General features: G+C 34.6%; 1 protein-coding gene across 1 annotated transcript in view; it reads right to left on the bottom strand.

Annotated features, from left to right (window-relative positions):
• LOC123543332 (kinesin-like protein KIF13B) overlaps nt 1-18838 on the bottom strand; it is a 253779-nt gene that overhangs the window by 9196 nt on the left and 225745 nt on the right. Inside the window, exons 31-34 of the mRNA XM_053525922.1 lie at nt 8581-8663; nt 6293-6492; nt 3055-4555; nt 1620-1829 (exon numbers count right to left, since the gene is read on the bottom strand). Of these exons, the coding sequence (XP_053381897.1) occupies nt 1620-1829; nt 3055-4555; nt 6293-6492; nt 8581-8663 (1994 nt within the window). The remainder of the gene's footprint in view (nt 1-1619; nt 1830-3054; nt 4556-6292; nt 6493-8580; nt 8664-18838) is intronic.

Genomic DNA, 18838 nt, shown 5'->3' with positions numbered 1-18838 from the left:
CTTTCTGACAAAAGAGTACAAAGCAAACTAAAACAAGACTCGTAAACACTTTTAAACATTGACTGTATTAACTGAAACTGAGGTCAAATTCTGTACAAAGACGAAGCCCATTCCGAAGACAAGAGCCACAAGCAAAATTCATTACCAGGACAACTGTACAGAATTGGTATAAAGCCAATAAAGTGCATATTAACCACTGGAAGCAATGTGCGATGTTGCTCTAAAATTTATTTTGATATACAATATTTTAGCTTAACATAATTGTTTAAAAGGTCTAATGCCTAACAATTAAAGCACCTAACCAGAGAAGAGCATTTGTCATATTAATTTTGCTTCCCATTAGAACATTTTTTTTTTAATTGAAATTTAATAGAAAAACTTGCATTTTCTCCCAATAACCTACCATCTTTAGGACGGGTTTTATAGGAGTTCTAGTTATCAGAAAGTTAACAAAAGATCTAACTTTTGTGACTGACATATTGACAGACAGAATGGAAGAATGGACAGAATAAAAATAATTGTTTAAAGGCGTACGCTAGAATTCCCTGTATATGAGATGGGCGAAAATTTTCCCAATAAAAGAATTTCTTTAAACTTTGGATATTGAAGGACAATCATCAAAGAAATAAAAAAATGCAATAAAAATCATAGGTCACCGGATTCGAAAAAGAGTTATCTGCCCTTGAAAACGTCATTTTTGGGGGAAATGCCGTTTTCAAGGGCAGATAACTCTTTTTCGATACCGGTGACTTATGATTTTTATTGCATTTTTTTGTTTCTTAAATGATTGTCCTTCAATATCCAAAGTTTGAAGAAATTCTGTTATTGGGAAAATTTTCGCACCTAATTCTAGCATACGTCCTTAAAAGTCTAATGCCCAGCAACTAAAGCACCTAACCAGACAGTGCATTAAATTTTGTCTATTTGCTTCCCATTAGAACATTTTTTTTTTGTACTGAAATTCAACAGAAAAACTTGCATATTCTCCAGATAACCTACCATCTTTAGGACTGGTTTCATAAAAGTTCTAGTACTTCGAAAGTTAACAAAGGATCTAACTTTTGTGTCTGATAGATTGACAGACAGATGGAAGAATGGACAGAATAAAAATAAAATGATCTGTACATTCCACAATACTGCCTTCTACCTACATCCAAGACTTTACAAAAAAATCTCATGCATTTTTAAAGTTACAACAAAATCTACCATTTGTGAATGACCTATACATAGAACAGGTGCATGAACTAATTAACAAAATTAGAAAATTAAGAAAATAAATAAATTATGTGTTTTCATTATTAACTTCAAATGTCATTAAAAATCTCTTGTACATCATAACTTACCACAGAATCCACTTTCTGTCACATTTTTTAGTATTAGTTGCCACTGCAACAACATTTTTTGCCATAGAAATAAAATTTATAGATGTGCACATTCTCCATATTGTCATCTATCCATGTACCAAGTTCCATGTACAAAAATATCTTGTACTTAAAAAGTTACCACAGGATCCCGGATTATGTCACTGATTGACAGACAGAAGGGGTGAGGTGACAAGGTATAGTGTTCACTGATTTGCTCAGTTTGCTATACAGAGGTTCAAACAAATATTTACAAACCTTCTGGTAAATCAAGCTCAACCCCTACCCAAGGACCACTGGCGAATTCCACATTTCCAACAAACTGTACAACAACAGTCATCCTAGAGGCTGATTTTGATGTTGTCACCATAACACTTTCACCAGGTTGAATCCATGATGGCACTGGTACCTCAGATAATCTATCCAGATCTGCCCGGGAACCAAATGAACACACACTCATAGAGTCTTCTGCAAGAAACAGATACACACTTTCAGAAAATTTATCATAATGGAAACTCTTAGGAAATATCATTATTTATGAGGAACTAATTTTTGTGCATTCTGTGATCAAGTCACAAAATCTAGTCCAAAAACTTTCCTTTAGACATATCTTTAAAATCCACAAATTTACATTCGCAAATTTTTTTTAGTTGGTTTTAGTCATACCAACACAATTTTAAGCTGTGTGGCAACATTTTAAGCTTTTGATGATAAACCAAGACTGCCCCTCAAGGTACGGTTTCTGGCATAAGTAGGCACCTCTGTAGAACCACCGACCTTTCGGAGGCTTCCTCAAATGAAGAATTCTACACGCAAAGCATGGTTTCAATCAACCAGCAGAGAGGGGCAAGTGGTTTGAAGCCAACAACTTTACCCAATCAGCTGCACAAGCCCCTGCCAAAAAAATTGTATGATTTTAAATTATAACTAAATCTGCTTGAGAGATAGCATCTCTTAAGAGACAACACATCCATTAAGATATCATTTTTTGTGTTGTTAGAGAAAAATTTATACGGTATTAAGAAACCATTTGTGTGGAGACCACTTCCGCCTTCCTCTTGAGTAATCTCTTAACCCTTACCATGCTAAATTTCTATAATGGACTGGTCCATCTTCCAATTTGGGCAGTACCATTTATCATTTGAAGGGGTGTTTACTAAACATTTACTGACTGAATAGCGAACAGTGCAGACCATGATCAGACTGCACAGATGTGCAGGCTGATCTTGGTCTGCACTGGTCGCAAAGGCAGAATCACTTGCCACCAGCAAGCTAAGGGTTAATGCAAGTTGCACTGCACCATGTAATGCTCCCTTTTTTGTCACTTTTTATCATAGTTCATGAACAACCAATATAAATTTTGCCGCTACTTGAAAAACATAATGAAAAGAGATCATTCTGCAAGAGGAAAAGCATTTACTATCCTTCACTTTATTTCATCTTTACAACTACTTTAAGACACAATTTCATACTATAATCAAAATTTAAATCAGGGTAAGACAGACTATAGTATCTTATCCAGTGAAAGACCGATGCATACTATAAAAGTTTATCACAGCAAGTCAAACTTAAACTTTATAACATGGATACCAGTGTCCATAAATGCATTAACCACCCAGTTTTGTTAGTTACTTCCCTTGCCAAAGTAAAAGCCATGACTTATTACCACAATCAATGTACTGGCAGAACTTACCTGACAAATGCTCATCTGAGAAATCTAGGCTGTTCCTTTTACTCTTCTCCTGTAGAGATGTTTCCAGTAAATCATTATCTGACATGACAATGCAAGACACTGGTCTTTGTTTTGGCTCAGACTTTATTCCAGACATTCTCCCTTCCCTTTTAATTGGTGTACTGTGATTTTCTGGCTTCATATTCAAACCACTTTTTAGTATCAAGCTATCATCTAACCCCTTTCCTGTTTTAGGTCCAGCTTGATCAGAATGACTTATCTTTTCTTCGCTTTTTTCTTTTATACTATCAGTTGTTTCGTTCATTGAGACAAATTCTGAATTATCAGGGCCAAATTCATCACCTAACTTTTCCAGTTCTTCCATTGCCTCAAGACTATATGGATCTACACTATCAGAATAAAGAGCTCCTCTTGATGCATTGGAAGAACTATCACTGCCTTTGGTTGATCTTGAACTATTTCTAACTTGGTTTTGGTTTTCTATTTCATATTTATCACATTTATCTCCATCAAAGTTATCTACAAAGTTTCCACTCTTTTCATCTTTAATAGCCACTTTCCCCTCTTTATCTATATTTTGCACTTCATTTTTACATTGCACATTATCTTGACTTAGATTTGTTGCATTTCCATCAGCAAGTTCTCCTTTACTGGCAGCACTCAGATCTTCTTCACTTATGTGAAGTTTAACAGATGCTTTGTCCTCATCATCTTCCTCTGTGAGATCAGATTTCAGTGAACTTTTGTCAAAATTTTCTGCAGCATTTACACTCAACATTTCCTCCACCTTTTCATCTTTCATACTGTTAGTAATCTCTTCAACACTATTAGTGTCTACATTAAGATTTTCTAAAGTTTCATTACTTGAACATTCATTCAAGTCATAAACTTGTCCTTCGACCTCCTCTATGACCTCTGACCTTATTGCACTAGAGTGACCTTGAGCTGAATCATCTCCATCACTGTCGCCGCTACTGCAATGCTCAATTCCAGGTCGTTTTGACATTCTATGTAAATCTGAATCCTCATTACTCCTTAAACTCAATGAATCCTCTGATGACAAGGTCAAGGTTGAAACAGCTTGTGACCCATAACCACTGGAGGTCATGCTTGGTGTGTAACCTTTTCCGTGACTCTCAGCAATGCTATCGCAAGTTCCAGAATGAGAAATTAATGATACCTTTCCACCCTCGCCTATGTTCTCACTATCAACACCTTCTGATTGGTTACAAGAATCTAATTGTTTTGAACTTTGTTGACTCTCGTAAGATTCAAAATCTTGAAAATCATCTGATGATGCACTTGCTGGTTCAGGTTCTATTAAACTTTTCTTTAATTTTTTCAATTCTTCTTTTAAACTAAGCAAATCTTGTTTATTTTCAAGAAGTTCTTGTTTTGAAGCACTGTTATTTAAGGAGGTTTTGGAGTCGTTTAGATTTTGTTCTGAACAATTAAAATCAGGCTGTTTTGGTCTGGTTTTCACAGGGCTGTCTTCATCTTCCTTAAAGGAAACAAAATTCATTTGATTTCAAGCTATTTTTTCAAACATCATGCTGAAGTTTTAAAATTCAATCTAAATTGAGATTAGTTAATTTCTCTGAAAGCAGCTAATCAAAGGAATTGCTCTAAACCTGGAATTCAATCAATGTAAAATAAATGACATTTCTTGAAATGGTCTTAAGGGAGCTTAATTTTCACTGATTCAAATGGAAATTTTAATTAGTATTAAAATGTCAATCTACATGTATATCAAGTAACATCAGTCATACCCATCTAAAACAGTGTTGTTAACATCTTAAGTAGATTTTTTGAATACAATCCCTGTAAGATTATTTATATGTAAATATCTTGACCTTACAAAGCCATAGTCTTTTATTTGTTTGTTTGTTTGTTTGTTTGTTTTGGGTTTAACGCCGTTTTTCAACAGTATTTCAGTCATGCAACGGCGGGCAGTTAACCTAACCAGTGTTCCTGGATTCTGTACCAGTACAAACCTGTTCTCCGCAAGTAACTGCCAACTTCCCCACATGAATCAGAGGTGGAGGACTAATGATTTCAGACACAATGTCGTTTATCAAATAGTCACGGAGAACATACGCCCCGCCCGAGGATCGAACTCACGACCCCGCGATCCGTAGACCGACGCTCTACCTACTGAGCTAAGCGGGCAGGTATCATAGTCTTTTAAATTGTGCATATGTATAAGGTAGCATTTTTCACAGAAAATGTTAATCAATAAACATTAGAGATATAAGCCCAAAAAGTAGCATTTTAATACAAACTTTAGAGAATCTATGTATAAACATCTAAAGTGTTATTTTGAATATGAGTCTTACAATGTCTATTTATACACATCTAAAGTAGCATTTTAATGTAGAACCAACAGTGTCTATCAATAACCCTAAAAGTAGCACTTATAATTATACCCTACAAAATCTATTTTAACACATCTGAAGTTGCATCAAAATACAGACCCTATGGAATCTATTTTAACACATCTGAAGTTGCATTCTGAATACAGACCCTATGGAAACTATTTTAACACATCTGAAGTTGCATTCTGAATACAGACCCTATGGAATCTATTTTAACACATCTGAAGTTGCATTCTGAATACAGACCCTATGGAATCTATTTTAACACATCTGAAGTTGCATTCTGAATACAGACACTATGGAATCTATTTTAACACATCTGAAGTTGCATTCTGAATACAGACCCTATGGAATCTATTTTAACACATCTGAAGTTGCATTCTGAATACAGACATAGGAACTATTAACACTCTAAAGTTGCTTTCTGAAACAGACACATGGTTATTTAACACATCTGAAGTTGCATTCTGAACACAGACCTATGGAATCTATTTTAACACCTTAGTTGCATTCGACACAGACCTATGGATCTATTTAACACACTGAAGTTGCTTCTGAATACAGAATTCACCTTTTTAACATCTCAAGTTGCATTTGATACAGACCCAGGAATCTATTTACATCTGAAGTTGCATCTGAATACGACACTATGGAAGCCTTTTGAATACAAACTCAAAATTATACACATCTAAGACCTTTTTGAATACAATCTACAAGATCTATTTATACACATCTAAAGTAGTACTGCTGAATACAGACTCTACAAGATCTATTTATACACAACTAAAGTAGCCTTTTTGAAATCAGACCCTACAGGATCTATCAATACACATCTAAAGTAGCATTTTGAATACAGACCCTACCTCGTCAGTGTCCAGGAGTGGTTTTTGTTCACGTTGATGTTCCTCTCTGAGTGTCTGTAAAGGTTTCATGCCACCACTCAATTTTGCTGTCAAAGGGCTTAGGGCTAATTTGGGGGTCACTGAAAATTGAAAGTTTTTTTTTCCTTCACTGAAACAATGAATTTTCTGTGTCAAAAGAAATGTGTTACATATTTTTTGTGCTAGTGATTACATACTTCAAACTAGCTATGTATTCATACATTTCAGAAAGCAACAATTTTACAAGATTACATAATAGATAAAGTTAAAGGGAATTAATGTTAATTGCATTAAATAGTGAAATCTCATTTATATATTATAAACAAATAAATATATATGATTTTTTTCTGTATTTTCAATACCAGTAAATTATGTCAAACAATCTGATCTACTTCACTTTCTAACACTAAGAAAACAAGAGTTCAATACACAGAAAAGTCCAGTGTCAAAAATAACAACTCATGCTTTCTATCTAAAGAACTAGCACTGTCCATCATTTTACAATGTTCTCTCGCCTGAGAATTTTTTTACACTGTAAAAAGTTAGTAAGGGTAAATAAGTTTATCAACTGATCTAATAAATTTTGCCCTTGAAACAAAATGAGTGTACTGCTGCCTTAAAAGATATTATGAAAGTAGGAGGTGAACTTTGCACATGCCCTTCCTGAGTAGAAATTCATCTAGAAACAGAATTTATTTCTAACATATCTGTATTTCAAGATACATTCAAGCACAAATAAAATGTCTGACTCATTGTAAAATTTCACTTTTATTTAATTTGCACCTGGTGTTATAACAATTTGATTGCTGATATGTGATGCTGAGAAATAGGGGTCACTTTGAGTTAATGCCATTTGTCAAAATTAGATTATGCAATGACAGACATGTACCTGTCTTAATATTTTCTCCGCAAGTAACTGACAACTTCCCCAACACATCAAAGATGGAGGACTAATGACTTAAGACATAATGTCCTCTGTCAACCAGACATGCAGAACATTCACCATGTCCGCGAATTTAATAACTCTATTTTAACATGCAGTTAAACCTGTATTAAGCAGCCAGCTAAGGCAGTGACACAACCTGGCTGCTTAAGGCAGATGGCTGCTTGAGACGAGTTGAAATTAGAACAAAAAGTCAACCTGGGAAGTTAGCTGACTGACTGTTAAAGGCAAGTTGTTGCTTAATACAGGTGACAGTTTAGGCAGGTAAAATTGTACATAAAGGAACACCTGCCTCCACCCCAACCCAAATTTCAATATGTAAAGTGAGTATTTACACACTCCCTGATGCCACTTACAACTTCCTACAATTTACAATACGATTTTGCTCTATCTTACAATGAGTCTCTTCACATTTAAGCTAACATTTCTTTTTTTAACATGGGTCAAACCTGTGTTTAACATAATACAGTCACACTATTGTTAGGAAGGTTTCTTTTTTATCACACATAATTTATTATGTTGTCTTACACAAGGAGAGCAAAGTTTATTGGTTAAAAATGGTTGGAGAGAGAAAACAGGTCTCATGTTTCCTCTTGAGAATTAGAGACAAGAATTTCCATGTATTTCTGAATGGAAGATATGAACAGGATACTTTCAACATTTTTAACAAGAAACTACAATACTTTTTTTAACATTACTGAATTGAAAATTATGGAACAAAACTTTCAGACCATGAGTTCATAGTGGTATTTCACAAATCAGGTGACATGTAACACAGGTTTCACTATAATTTTCAAAATATCTATCTAGCACAGCAACACAAACACAAACTTCTGCAAAACAAATGAAAAAAAAATATAGTAAAACAGAAAATTATAAAAGTGTCTCTTTAAAACGATCCTTGACAAAACTAAAAACTGCACATAAAGCAAAGTAGAAAGGGTGAAGGCACAGGCTTAGAAAGTAGTCTATGTTTACCATTGAGGGAGGGCAGTTTCAAATCTAGAAAGCTTGGACGAGCTGTAAAATCACGAGAATGTATTAGAAAGTAATGACCACTAGTAAGTATGTTTGAACTGACAACTATTTCATTTTTAACAATCATTTAACTTATTGCTATAAGTTATACAATGCCCTGATATACCAGCACTGTGATTAAATTTCTATATTTTTTATCAGAAAATGAAATTATGTCAACAATTTGTTCATGATTATAATATTGTGTTCCCTAAAACTGTTCATAAACATTTTCAATAACTCTTGCCAATCAAGTACTTTTCTGAAAAAAGTAATATCTTTTAATTCCATTGTTGCATATATTGCCTACCAAAAATGTGGTTATCATGTGTTAAGGATGTGAATGTAATGGGTACAATGAAGTTAGAGAACTGTGCTAAGGCATATACTACACTGTATAAAACATTTAACTACTTTTTAACTTAAAATACAACATGGGTCATTTACTGACTGAAGCCATCATCCTATGAAATAGTTTTTGAGCTGTAACTGATCTAAGTCTCAAGGACATTGTGACCTTGACCTTTGATCTACTACTCTCCAAAACCATAGAGTCATCTACTGTACACAGGTTATCATCCCATCTATGCAGGTAGACACTGTAGGCCAGTGTTTTTAGTTATTGAGGAAAAACTGTTTTCAGTCTCGGGGTCATCATTACCTTGACCTTTGACCCCAAAAACAAAATAAGTCATCTACTGATCAAATGTAATCATCTGATAAGTCTGACCACTATGACCCAAGTGTTCTTTACTTACAAAGAGGAAAATGTGTTCAAGGTCACCGTGTCCTTGAACTCTGACCTATTATATCCCAGAACAATAAGGGTCATCTTATGATCTACAGACCATGGGCAATTGCCTATAAATGCTTTTTTTTCGGCAAAAGCTTTTTTCAGTCATTGAACAGAAACTGTTTTCAGTCTGAAGGTTACTGTGACCTTGAACTTGACATCTTGTTAAGTATCATGAAAATTTAACCGAATTTGCCTGGTCATTGCAGTAGTAGAGATTATAAAGCATCAACCTTAATTTATCAAAAAGTATTTTTACCTGTTCACACAATAAGAATTTTTTTTTTAAATCATGATTTCGTAGAATAGTATCTTGTGTGCTTCTACCATGCTCACAGTTTTAATTACTGGTGTATTTTTGCAAGGAAATCTATACATACAAAAATATCATCTAATGTTACTAAAACAGGGTTTTGTTTCTTGTCAAAGCTGAGGTTGTGCTAATGATTCAGTTGTCTCCTAAAGTAATGTTAAGGTTAAGCTTGAGAAGTGCAGCATGATCTCTACCTAATGTTCTCTACTGAGTATTTATTTATGAACTAAAAATGACATGCACCAGAAGTTTTTAGAACTATGTTTTCTTTCATTCAATGGTAAACAGAGGTATCCATGGAAACAACAAATAACATAAAAATAGAAATTTTGAACAAGTATGATCAAATATATTACCACTTCTTTTTTCATCTTTTGTATTGTGCTTTCGTAACTATTCATAACCCTACCATTCCATTAGAAACCAAAATTTAATTCACATTTCCCAGAAAAATAAATGAAAGAAAGGTAATTAAGAAGTATCATCGAAAGAAAACTTTCTCAAGCAAAAAGAAGCTAAATAAATTGATTGGCAAGTGATTTCAGCATAAAATGAGCTACACAATCCAAATCACAGTGAGATAGACGATACGAATGAAGATAAACATACATGAACCGGTAACATTTACGCAATCGCTTGTCCAGAATGCTTGGAATATTTAACAAGTTTGAATAACAAAGATTACGCATTCTTATAAATACGCTAATTTTACAGCTGTATACACATGTACAACAGTTAGATTTGTAAATATTTGGCTTAATTTCTAGCAATTTCTTTTTTAAATTTCAGCTCCATAACAGGGCAACATAATTTACTGCATAGAAAAAACATGCATTTAACTTTTACTTTACCTAGTATCAATATGGAAGGTTTTATATCTAATAACCTTTTCATTCTTAGCATATAAATTTTAATGTGTGTCCAGTTTTAAATAAAATACCAGAGTTTCATTACATATGATTGAATTCGAACACATCTCTTAACAAATTTTTGATTCAAACTTATATCTACCCTTGCCTATTAGTTTTTAATATGTTTTACCTTTCTGTTAGCTAATTAACCATTTCCTATCACTGTCAGGTAATCAGAATCACTGAATTCAGGCAATGTTTGGGTTTAAGTGAGGGAATGATTATTTCTTAGCTGAAAATTACTATTTCTTAACTTTCAGCTATGATAAAAAATAAAGTAAAGACTTTGAAAAATGGAAGATTTGTCACAACTTTTAAAGCATTACTTTCAAGTTCTTCTGATAAAAAAAAGAAATGTGGTCACAAAGATGGAGAAAGATGTGCAAATTATAAAGGTGGGGTAGAAGCATTGAGATCAGAACAAGCTGATGATATGTTCAATTTTACAGCTCAACTGTCATTTAAAATTGAGCCACAACATGAGAAAACCAACATAGTGCATTTGCGACCAGCATGGATCAAGACCAGCCTGCGCATCCACGCAGTCTGGTCAGGATCCATGATGTTCGCTAATGCATGCTGTTTACTTTCAAAGCCTATTGCAATTAGAGAAACCATGGATCCTGACCAAACTGTGCGAATGTGCAGGCTGGTCTGGATCCATGCTGGTCACAAATGCACTATGTTGGTTTTCTCATGTTGCGGCTCAAATATACAACACCTGGATAAAACACATCAAACAGTTTCAAAGAATGATATAGAAGAAATTCTGTGTAAATTCCTATCCAACTTCTTTCGGAATATAATGCTGTGTCCAGTTTTTATAGGTTATTTGCTTTGTATCGGGAAATATGCACAAGTTCTGCAGCAGAAATACTATGCAACTTTAGGAGCGCAGTATCATTCCGCTTAAGAACGAGTGCATATTTCCCGATGCAAAGATAATAACCTTTTTATTACATATATATTTAAACTTTTAAATGTGATGCAAGTATTATGAATTTGTTCAATAGCCTGAATAAGATTAACAATACTGAACTAAATAAAAGGATTAATGCAACGACACATTAAATAGTCACACACCCGATATAAAAATCAGGCATCAGTGTATGGAAAAATATTGATGTTTCCAGTACCATTGTATGTAATAAGTGCTATTACCATTTTCATGAGTTATATATAATTCCCAACTTCAAACTAGAGAGAGCTTCACTTATTTAAGAAATGATTAACAGTATAGTAAGTTTCATATGTGTATGAAATACATGGGCATGTTAACAGGGTATGCAGGACCAATGCCTCTATGCATACTTTAAATACATCCAATGTATTTTATACTCCAATGAAGATTATTAACATATATTTTGATTTTTTCTTCCTTGTTGACAATGTTTTATAACTGATATAATGTTGAATTCTTTTGAATGTTGAATTCTTTTGAAGTTATAAATCTCAAATTGACTAATTGAAAGAACAGAATATTTGACGATGCTTTCCAAGTGTTGACATGACTTAAAATGCATATGACTTGTGTAAACAAGGACAGCCATTTCCATATTAGTCTTGTGGTCCAAGGAAAACTCTGCCTTTGGAGTGATATACTTTAAAGAAATAAAATTATGACGATAATGAAACGTGTTTGTGCTGTAAACACATATCCGTCATCCCAACATTTAATGAAGTATACCATACGAAGAATTTCAGAAAAACTATGTCAACACTTTTAAGGGTATAATAACTCTGTTTTTGAGAACAAGTCTAAAAATGCAACAATGTCATTGGTAATTCTGTATCGAAAACAGCCAATCAGAAGACGAGTTTTGGATGGTCTTCAAACTTCAATTTATTAGCTCAGACCAAGACATTACTAAAATGGATAAGAAATCCCATACAAGTTAACATATTCATAGCATACAGAATATTATTGGAAAAATAATATGGAGCTTTCACCTGTGTTCCTGTTCGTAAGCTTGTATCATGCATGGACAGTCCGGGTTCTCTCAATCTATCTGAAATACAAGTGTGCAAAACTTGATTTTCAGATACAAATATTCAAATGTTTTCATAAAAAAATATAGAATCTTGACCATGATGGAATGTGTAGGCTTTTGTAATATGATTTGCAATGTGAATTCATGACAAACTTGCTAATTTCTGTGAGAGATTTGCAATGTGAAAGATCTGAAATGTGAAAGACTTGCAATTAAATCATGACAAATTTGTGATTCTGTGATACTTTTCAATGTGAATTGTGATGTATTTGCAGATTTTTGTGCTTAGTTAACAAGATGAAATGTAAATAAGCTTATGGACTTTTATAATGTGTAATTACCCCTTTTAAAATGGACAATATTGAAGAGACTGACTATTTCTTTTCATTTTAATATATACTTTTAGTTTTACATTTCCCATTTGACAGATGTAGGCATATTTCAACACTATGAGGTAAAAAACAAGAGCACCGCTTGCGGGTTGCTGACGTCATTGATTTTTTTTGTATAATAGAAATATTGTCCTACCATGTTTTCTTAGTCTAAAAAGGGCATCATATTGCAAAAGCTGGATGAGTTATGTTTTCTTGTGACAGTGTTCCTTATGATTGTGAAAAATGTTGCAAGTTTTTTAAAGCAATTGCTTTGATAGTTTATGAAAAAAGTTGCCTAAACATAATACTCAACTAGAAATGATTTTCAAGTCCAAAAGGGGCAAAATTATTGCAAAAAGCAGGATGGAGTTATGTTGCTTGCTGTAAGGGTCAGCTTATGATGGTGAACAAGTGTTGCAAGTTTCAAAGCAATAGCTTTATAGTTTAAGAGAAAGGTTGACTAAACATAAAAACTTTAACAAAAATCTGATAATTTTCTAGTCAAAAAGGGGCCATAAATCTTGCAAAAGCAAAGATGGAGTTATGTTTTTTGCTGTACAGGGTCGGGCAGTTTATGATGGTGAAAACGTGTTGCAGTTTTAAAGCAATCAAGCTTTGATAGTTTAGGATAAAAAGTGACCTAAACATAAAATAACCAGAAAATGATTTTTAAGTCCAAAAGGGGCAATAATTCTTGAAAAAGCAAGATGGCGTTATGTTTCTTGATGTACAGGGTCTGTTATGATGGTGAACAAGTGTTGCAAGTTTCAAAAAATTAGCTTTGATAGTTTTAGGAGAAAAGTTGACCTTAAACATTAAACTTAACAAAATTGATATTTTCTAAGTACAAAAGGGCAAATAAATCTTGCAAAAAGCAAGATGGAGTTATGTTTCTTGTATAAGGTGTAGCTTATGATGGTGACAAGTCTTCAGTTTCAAAGAAAATAGCTTTGATAGTTTAGGAGAAAAGCTGACCCTAAACATAAAAACTTAAAGCCAGCCGACGCAGACGCCGACGCCGACAAACCGTTTTCAGTGTTTGACAATAATCATCATTTGTTTTTCAAAAATAGATGAGCTAAAAAATGTATAACTGCATGTGGCTTCAAAGTTCCTTTATTTCCATCAAAGATGGGCAAAAGGGAAGTAATAATAATTTCATAAACTTGCATATCTAATGAGAGTGTGTGTTTGGGTTAAATGTCAATTTTTCTGTCATATAAACGATGATGTCTACTTGTAGCAGTGAGCAAAATGCCCAAATTTATAATGTGCCTCACTGGAATATCATACGTAGACATGTGACATGATACCCATCCGGTCACATTATAATGACACCGGGATGACCAGTCCTAGCACTATCCTCTTAATGCTGAGGCTAAGCAAGGAAGCTACTAGTACCATTTTTTACGTCTTTGGTTTTGACGCAGCCAGGGATCGAAATCCACAACCTCCTGCACTCAAGCGGGCGCTCTACCACTAGGCAGTGCATATCTAATGAATTTCAACTTCACATATAATTGTCAATGCAAATAATTGTCAACTGTAATACTATTGTTCTTACCTTCATACAATTTTTAAGACAAAATATACTTAGCAAATTTATACTTATGCTAAAACTTTTAATTGGCTGGGCAACCAGGACAGAAAAATCTTATCTTAAAAATACCTCTTGTGAAAATCTAACATGCTTTCAGCACTTACAGATCATAAATAAGTGTAAGTGATCAGACCTTTAAGTTTCGAATGAGCCCGTAACTTGATAAAAATCTTTCAATCTTTTATGTTACAGAATAAGTATGGATAGAAAATATAATTGAAGATTTACTTAAACTCTTAGCACAGCGTTCCTATATTCTAAAATGCTAAGCAATCTACATACCCTCTCCTCTAATCTTGGTGGTGTAGTCATGAACTGTGGAAATAGAATACAAACAGAGCGTCATTAGCCATATACAAAGCTATCCTTTCTATTCTACAACTGAGCCGTACCATGAGAAAACCAACATTGTGGGTTTGCGACCAGCATGGATCCAGACCAGCCTGCGCATCCGCGCAGTCTGGTCAGGATGCATGCTGTTCGCTAACAGTTTCTCCAATTCCAATAGGCTTTAAAAGCGAACAGCATGGATCCTGACCAGACTGCGCAGATGCGCAGGCTGGTCTAGATCCATGCTGGTCGCAAACCCACTATGTTGGTTTTCTCATGGCACGGCTCATATATTATGCAAACTGCACAATAAAGCAGGAACTTTCATGACACAAATTCACGTTAAGAGATATGGAGTTTGTCAGTCTGGTTTTCAACTGCACTTCTCAGAAAAAGGAGGAGCTGAAGTTTTCAGAAGGTTGGAAGAAAGTAGACTTTAAAGCAAAAGAAATTTGAGACATTTCAAAATTTCCTAAAAGTACTTGCAAAAATTAGTAATTAGATAAAATAGAAAGAGCTGCCAGAAGGACAGTTTGCTTGACTAATCGAAAAAGTTTGCAAAGAGAGACTTCAAGTGAAAATGAGAGATAAAAGAAAATGCAATAGAATTACTGTACTACTGTTTTAGATAGAGAGAAATTTATAATGTGTGACACAAAACTGTCCAGCACTGTTACAAAATCTGATCCCAGTGACCTTCACTTTTGGGGTACCAAACACCAAATGATGTCTGTCCCTTGCAAACACCAATCCTTACGCGAGATTTAAGGATAATAGGGCAGTAGTTAAGAAGATATAGTGAAAATGACAAACTTGCCATAAAACCTCAACCGGAAGATCACTGATGTTGGAGCAAGTAAAATAACCCTCTTTATTCTTTGAAAAGTTTAGCTAAAAATAGGCAATTTCAAATATACTTTCTGAGCAGTCGCAAGTTTCCATAGAAAACACAATCATGAGAAAACCAACATAGTGCATTTGAAACCAGCATGGATCTGCGCATCTGTGCAGTCTGGTCAGGATCCATGCTGTCTGCTTTCAAAGCCTATTGCAATTAGAGAAACCATTAGCGAACAGCATGGATCCTGACCAGACTGCACGGATGTGCAGGCTGGTCTGGATCCATGCTGGTCGCAAAGCCACTATGTTGGTTTTCTCAGGCGCGTTAAAATTTTAGTCTGGCCCCAAGCTTTTTTCAATGGTCCCTTTTTAAAGTAAAAATAGTATGGGAGGTCTTCGAACATTTTAAATAAGAAGCGATAGTTTATTCAAAAAACTTAGAGAGAAGCAAAAGATAAAAGCAGTAAACATTTTAGCTGAAGTCACAAATGTGAAATTATAGGACTGCCCAGAAAAATTACCATCAATTGTTTTTTTACTGGTCCAAAACAAATTTTTCATTTGACTTTTTTTACTATTTAATCATTAATTTTTACTACTTTAGCGCAAAAAGCAGTAAATTAAACAAGAGTGCAAGAAGGGACAATATCGCCCGTACAGCAAATTTTTTCTCTAGCACCTGTTTTGCAAATGGAATTTTAATTTGTGGTTTTTTAATAATAACTAAGTTTTTTGGTTTTTTCAAAGCCCAAAAAAAAAAACCTTACCAGGTGAGTCCTTAAATACACCTAAAATTGGAAAGTAACATCTATGTTGTACACAAAAAAAGGGGTCTTGGTTTTTCCCCTACGGTCTTTAAAAAAAGTTCAATATAAGTTTTTATGTAACAACTAAGGGAAGTTAATCAAAAAAAAAAACCAAAAAAAAAAATTGTGTCCTCAAAAAAAATCTTTACAGGTAGAATGGTAAAAATACCCTCAAAATTTGGAGTGCTGCATATTGTACTACAGAAAGGGGTTCGATTTTTCCCTTTTGACTGTAATAAAAAAGTTACAATAAGCTATTTATAGTAACAAAAAGGAAGAATTCGAAAAAAGGGGAATGCGCTGACCTTGTCTCATGATGGTGTAAAAAATTGTGTCATGTTAAAAAAATCCCTCCATGCAGAAGAAGAAATGCTTGGAAAAAGTATTCTTGTATCTGTTTTTTGGCCCTTAAGTGTGTTTTGCCTTAGCCCTAGAGACCGGGGGTTCTTGCGCAGACACTACGTCTCGTGGTGGTGAACATTGTGCCAAGTTATATCAAAACCCCATGCATGAAGAAACTGCCCCGGACAAGGTTTTCATTCTTGATCCTTTGACCTCTAAGGGACCTTGCCCTTAGCCCTAGGGACCTGGTTCTTGCCAATGACACTCCGCTCATGGTGGTGAAACATTTTTTGCCAAGTTATATCAAAATTCCCTTATGCATGAAGAAGAATGTTTTCGGACAAGTTTTAAATTCTTGTTTTCTTTGATTTAAAGTGTGACCTTGAACTTAGACCTAGGGGGACCTGGTTTTGCGCATGACCAAACTCCGCCTCATGATGATTAAAACAATTGTGCCAACTTTCTTCAAAATCCCTTTGCATGGAAGAAGATTTTGCTCCGGACAAAGTCATTTTTGAATTTGACCTTTGCTCTAATTGTGGACCTTGACCTTAGACCTAGGGACCTGGTTTTGCGCATGGACACTCCTTCTCATGATGTGAACAATGGCAAGTTTATCAAAATCCTTCATGATGTAGAAGATATGCTCCGACAGGTTTCTTGGACGCCCGCCGCCCACCGCCAGCCCCAACCACCCCACCCGAAAGGGGCTTTCCCCTAAATACGTACCGTTTTTTCAAACGGGCGTATTAAAAATTTTTTAAATCTTATTTAAACCTGACCTAGCTAATGGTTTGGAAAACCCTTTCTCTAAGTTAATGTATATTACTTATTTGAGCAAATATAAAGGGCTCACTGACTCTCTACCTTGCATTTAAAACAACTTTTTTAAGCAGCTCAAAAACAACAGGGTGCATTGGGATTCATGAATTACTGAAGATTAAATGCTATTTCTCGAACATGGTACTTTTTACAATAAAGAAAATCAAAAATAGCATTCTAAAAAGCATGAAGAAAAGACAAACAGGTAGAAAATACCTGCTGCATAGTGTGATAGTAATTTTCTGTATTAGCAATCACAGTGAAATTCAAAGATTTTAAAATCACACTTCAAACCCAAAAAGTTAATTTTTCACACTTCATTTTCAAACTGTGACTGATTATACATATTTGTGACTGTTACCGGTATGATCAATTTAAGTGAGCTAACTTTTCACAGCACTTCTCACAAGAAGATAGCCTCAATTAATACATTGAGAAATCTTACCTCTGTTTTTTGTAACCATGGATACTGAATAAGGGACAATCCATACTTTTGTGTTTTGTAACATTCACTTTATATGAATGATTTCTGAGTGAAGTACAATTAATCCCCTGTCCACTATATACCTTCTCTGTTCATTAAAACATTAGTGGACAAAATCACCTCTTTTCGGTTTTACAAATATCATGAAATTTCGAAGTTCAATAAATAATTAAGTTTACAACTGGTGAACTTTTAAAATAAGTTATTTTGCAAAAAATTTACAAAATTCAAAAAGGTGATTTTGTCTACCTATATCACAATGAGTAGAAAAGGTTTTTCTCCTACACTTAGTTTAAAGCATTCAAGCGGAAAAAGCCCTCATCAGGTAACATTTTACTAAACATTTAGTACACTAAAAAGCACATTTGAGCCGTGCCATAAAGAAAACCAAACATAGTCGTTTGCGACCAGCATGGATCCAGACCAGCCTGCGCATCGCGCAGTCTGGTCAGGATCACGCTGTTCGTAAGGATTCTCTAATTCCAATAGGCTTTGAAAGCAAACAGCAAGGATCCTGACCGGGACTGCGTGAATGCGCAGGCTGGTCTGGATTCCATGTGGTCGCAAATGCATTATGTTGGTTTTCTCATGGCTGGGTCATATGTTGTTTAAACTGACAGCTCTATCAGAGATCCTGTGTCATATTTTGTAAAGAAGCAACTTTATAAATGTGGGACAATTGGTCTAAATTTTTTAATTTCTGAAATACTGCTTCAGTAAAAAGGTATTTGAGCCGCACCATGAGAAAACAACATATTTCCCTTTTGCGACCGCATGGATCCAGCAGTCTGGTCAGGATCCATTGCTGTAAGCTTTCAAAGCCTATTGGAATTAGAGAAATGTTAGCGAACAGCATGGGATCCTGCCCAGACTGTGAGTGTGCAGGCTGGTCTTGATCCATGCTGGTCACAAAGCTACTATGTTGGTTTTCTCATGGCACCGCTCATATATTTTTTTCGACA

Source organism: Mercenaria mercenaria, chromosome 16, assembly GCF_021730395.1.
Source record: "Mercenaria mercenaria strain notata chromosome 16, MADL_Memer_1, whole genome shotgun sequence".
Classification (NCBI taxonomy): domain Eukaryota; kingdom Metazoa; phylum Mollusca; class Bivalvia; order Venerida; family Veneridae; genus Mercenaria; species Mercenaria mercenaria.
This window is presented reverse-complemented; position numbering and strand designations above follow the sequence as displayed.